The sequence below is a fragment of the Tinamus guttatus genome, unplaced genomic scaffold (genome assembly GCF_059628265.1).
Source record: "Tinamus guttatus ecotype Peru unplaced genomic scaffold, ASM5962826v1 Tinamus_guttatus_pri_ptg000397l, whole genome shotgun sequence".
Lineage (NCBI taxonomy): Eukaryota > Metazoa > Chordata > Aves > Tinamiformes > Tinamidae > Tinamus > Tinamus guttatus.
The window spans coordinates 521,108-525,336 of NW_028288931.1; the positions used below are offsets into that span (position 1 = coordinate 521,108).

The following is a 4,229-nucleotide window of genomic DNA, read 5'->3' on the forward strand; positions in this document are numbered from 1 at the left end:
GATTCCTGCCCCCCTTTCAACATATCCCGGTAAAATAACGGCTCATAAAAACAAGCGTTCGTCGTTGACACCCCAAAGACGGAAAAATACCGAAGGCCGCGGTGTGTGCACGGCCCGGCCGGCCCTACTGCCTGCCAGCGCCGCCGCCGCCGCCGCTCTGCCCCGCGGAGCTGCACCCCGTCCCCGCGACGTCCCCATGTGCTCCAGCCCCACGTCCCCACGCTGTCCCCGCGCTGTCCCCTTGTACTCCAGCCCCGCGTGCCAGGACGAGCCGCGGCGCTGGCCGTGCCAAGCCCAGCCCCGCTCGGCGGCTCCCCGCTCCCTTTCCCTCATTTTGTTTTATTTTGGTTCCTTTTTTGTTCCACGCTGCAGCTCTTCTTTCAGCGCTGCTCCAGCGACAGCGGTTCAGGAAATTCCGATCAAATCCGGCAGCGCTGCAGCCCTGCCCTGCTCCCGCGGCCGGGCAAGGCGGCGCGCTTAATGTTCGCCAACAGCAACCGTGGGGAGAAGGGAAAACCCACCGGGCGCGCTGGCACCTCGTGTTTCTTGAGCAATGAAGGGCTCCTCGCGAGGCGGCGCAAACACGTGGTGCCCCGCGCGCGCCGTGGCCCCGCGCCGCGCTCACTGTCGCTTTGTCTGCAGGGCACGCGCACCACGATGCTGCCGGCCGCGGTGCCGCCGCTGCTGCTGCTGCTGCTACTGCTGGCCGGCGTGCGGCCGGCGCGCGCCGGAGGAGCCGCGGGATACGCGCAGGTCAAGTACCTGCAGCCCATGGTGAAGGGGCCGCTGGGGCCGCCCTTCCGCGAAGGCAAAGGGCAGTACCTAGGTAAGGGCGCGCGGGGCGGCCGGGCGCCGCGTCCTGCTCCAAGGAGCCCCCTGCTCCGCACGCGGGGCGCGGACGGGGCCTCCCTGCCGCACATCCCGGCCCACGCTCCCTTCCTGCCCAAGCTGCTCCCCTATTCCCTGCGGAAGGTGCCGGGGCCATGTGGGGACGCGGCGCTTCCCGGGCCGGGCAGCCTCCGGCATCCCACACGTTCCCACCCGCTGAACCTGCAGCTTGGCCAGGAAAAGCCCCCCGGGCTCTGCCCCACACGGACCCTGGCGCGGGGGCTGCAGAACGCGGCTGCGCGCTGAGCAGGGCACGCGGGTGCTGCTGGCGGCCGGGGCGCCCCGCGTCCCCCCAAGCCTCCCCAGCTCCTGCTCTCGGGGAACCCTCTGTCCCTCCGCGCTCCCTCCCGCGCTCCTCTCCCTTCCTGCCTGCAGCCCGTTCCCCAGCAGCCCCGTCCGGGCAGGACAGGAGGCCGCGCCGGCCCCCCGTGCACTCCTGGCAGCTCCCGCTCGGGGCCGGCCTTGGCAGCGCCGCCGCCACCAGCTCGGCCGCGTTGCACCTCGGGGCGGCCCCTTCTCCCTCCTCCAGCGTCCTCTGGCCACAGGAGCCCGGCCCTCGCACTGGGATCCCCTTCCCGTGCGGCCGGTGATCCCGGGACTCGCTGCGCCGGGACAGGCAGCGCCCTCCGGGCCGGCCCGCAGGCAGCCCCGCTCCTCGGGACGAATCGCCCCGCTGCTGCCAAGGCTCCCGCCACCCCGGGCTCTGCTGCGGGGCCTTGTTTGGATTCCATGCAAAATGACCTAGACAAACAATTCTTTTCAAAACCACTGCGAGAAAAGAAAAAGTGTGTGGGGAAAAAACACATTGAAATCATTTTCCAGAGAAAAATTCTGGAATTCAGCGCCCAGAAATCCGCTTTGGTGCAACACTGCCCATCTCTGTGACTGTCTTTTCCCGCACTGTTTCTGGGCTGGAGAGGCTTGCAGGAATCAGGGATATGTCACAACAGACGAGCACAGAGTCCTTGGTTTCTTGAGTAAGGACTCAAGAAACCAAGTGACCCCCATTAGAGCAGAGAACCGGAGCAGCCTTTGATATGCAGAGAAGTGCCAGAATGTTTGCATTTCCAAAAGGAGCAGGGCCCGGGTGCTGCTGCCTCCGTTAATCCTCTCCCACAGTCCACATGGATGGAGGCCCCGGCGGCAGCCGCTCCTGCTCCGTGCCCGTGTCCCCGCGCCCGCTAACGCTCTGCCCTCTCCTCTCCCCGCAGACATGCCGCCCATGCTGCCCATGGACCTCAAAGGGGAGCCAGGACCGCCCGGGAAGCCGGGCCCACGCGGGCCACCCGGCCCCCCGGGGTACCCAGGAAAGCCGGGCACCGGGAAACCAGGAATGCACGGCCAGCCCGGGCCCGCCGGGCCGCCCGGCTTCTCGGGCATTGGGAAACCGGGCATCCCGGGACTGCCAGGAAAAGCGGGAATGAAGGGCATGCCCGGAGCCAAGGGCGAGCCTGGCATGAGAGGAGAGCAAGGGCCGCGAGGGCTGCCCGGCCCGCCGGGGCTGCCGGGGCCCGCGGGCATCTCGGTGAACGGGAAGCCGGGCCCGCAGGGCGGCCCGGGGCTGCCGGGCTTCCGCGGGGAGCCGGGGCCCAAGGGGGAGCCGGGGCCGCGCGGCGAGCGGGGCCTCAAGGGCGACAACGGCGTGGGCAAGCCCGGTGCGCCGGGGCCGCGCGGCAGCGGGGGCCCTCCCGGCCCCGCGGGGCCGCCGGGCCCTGCCGGCGTGGGCAAGCCCGGCCTCGCGGGGCTGCCGGGCGCCCCGGGGGACAAGGGCGACACGGGCCCGCCCGGAGGGCCCGGCCTGGCCGGGGAGCCGGGCCCCGCGGGGCCCCGCGGGCCCCCCGGCGTGGACGGCATCGGCGTTCCCGGCGCGGCCGGCGTGCCGGGGATACAGGGCCCCTTGGGGCCCAAGGGAGAACCCGGCATCCGCGGCCTGCCGGGCCTGCCCGGCCCCACGGGCTACGGGAAGCCGGGCTTGCCGGGCCTCAAAGGCGAGCGCGGGCAGCCCGGTGCGCCGGGAACCATCGGCGACAAGGGCGAGCCCGGCGTGGACGGGGAGCCGGGGGAGCCGGGGCCCGCGGGCGTCATCGGCCCGCCGGGCCCGCCGGGCTCCATGGGGCTGCCGGGCAAGCACGGGCTGCCGGGCGCCAAGGGCGACGCGGGGCCCGGCGGCGCCCCCGGCGTGCCGGGCATGCGCGGCGACCAGGGCCCCAGCGGCTTCGCGGGGAAGCCGGGGGTGCCGGGCGAGCGCGGCCTGCCCGGCTCGCAGGGCCCGCCCGGCCCCACGGGCCCCAAGGGGGAGCCGGGCTTCATCGGCCTCCCGGGGGTGCCGGGGCTGACGGGCGGCCCCGGGCCCAAGGGCGACGGCGGCATCCCGGGGCAGCCGGGGCTGCGCGGGCCCTCGGGCATCCCGGGCCTGCAGGGCCCCGCCGGGCCCATGGGGCCGCAGGGGCTGCCGGGCCTCAAAGGGGAGCCCGGCCTGCCCGGGGCGCCCGGCGAGGGCAAGAGCGGCGAGCCGGGCATGGCCGGCCCCATCGGCCCGCCGGGAATGCCGGGAACGCCGGGCCTCAACGGGCCGCCGGGGCCGCCCGGGCCGCCGGGGCCGCCGGGGGCGCCGGGGGTGCTGGACGAGACGGGCATCGCGGGGCTGCACCTGCCCGACGGCGGCGTGGAGGGCGCCGTGCTGGGCAACGGCAAGCCCGGCAAGCCGCAGTACGGCCGCGGCGAGCTCTCGGCGCGCATCGCGCCCGCCTTCACCGCCATCCTCACCTCGCCCTTCCCGGCCTCCGGCATGCCGGTCAAGTTCGACCGGACTTTGTACAACGGGCACAACGGCTACAACCCCGTGACCGGCATCTTCACCTGCCCCGTTGCCGGCATCTACTACTTCGCCTACCACGTGCACGTCAAGGGGACGAACGTCTGGGTGGCGCTTTACAAGAACAACGTGCCCGCCACCTACACCTACGACGAGTACAAGAAGGGCTACCTGGACCAGGCGTCCGGCAGCGCCGTGCTCGAACTCAAGGAGAACGACCAGGTCTGGGTACAGATGCCCTCGGACCAGGCCAACGGGCTGTACTCCACGGAATACATCCACTCCTCCTTCTCCGGGTTCCTGCTCTGCCCCACATAACGGCTGTTGGGCACATTTCCTTTTTACCCACTCTAGCCATAAACTATCTTTTTTTTTTTTGATAAAAAAAAAATAAAATTAATACAAAAAAGAAAAAATCACTGGGAAGAAGGTGCCAGCCGTTGTCGTGGGACCTTGCTTCGTGCTGTTTGATCCATGAGTCAAGAGGGTAATTGCAAAGGAGACATTTTTCTTTCTCTTTCTTTTT

At 70.6% G+C, this 4,229-nt stretch overlaps 1 protein-coding gene across 1 annotated transcript; it reads left to right on the forward strand.

Moving 5' to 3' along the window:
* Nucleotides 1-657: 657 nt before the first annotated feature.
* On the forward strand, nt 658-4,229 carry COL8A2 (collagen type VIII alpha 2 chain). The gene is made up of 2 exons (XM_088530999.1): nt 658-826; nt 2,100-4,229. The coding sequence occupies exons 1-2, from the start codon at nt 658-660 to the stop codon at nt 4,019-4,021; spliced, it is 2,091 nt and encodes a 696-aa protein (XP_088387125.1). The 3' UTR covers nt 4,022-4,229.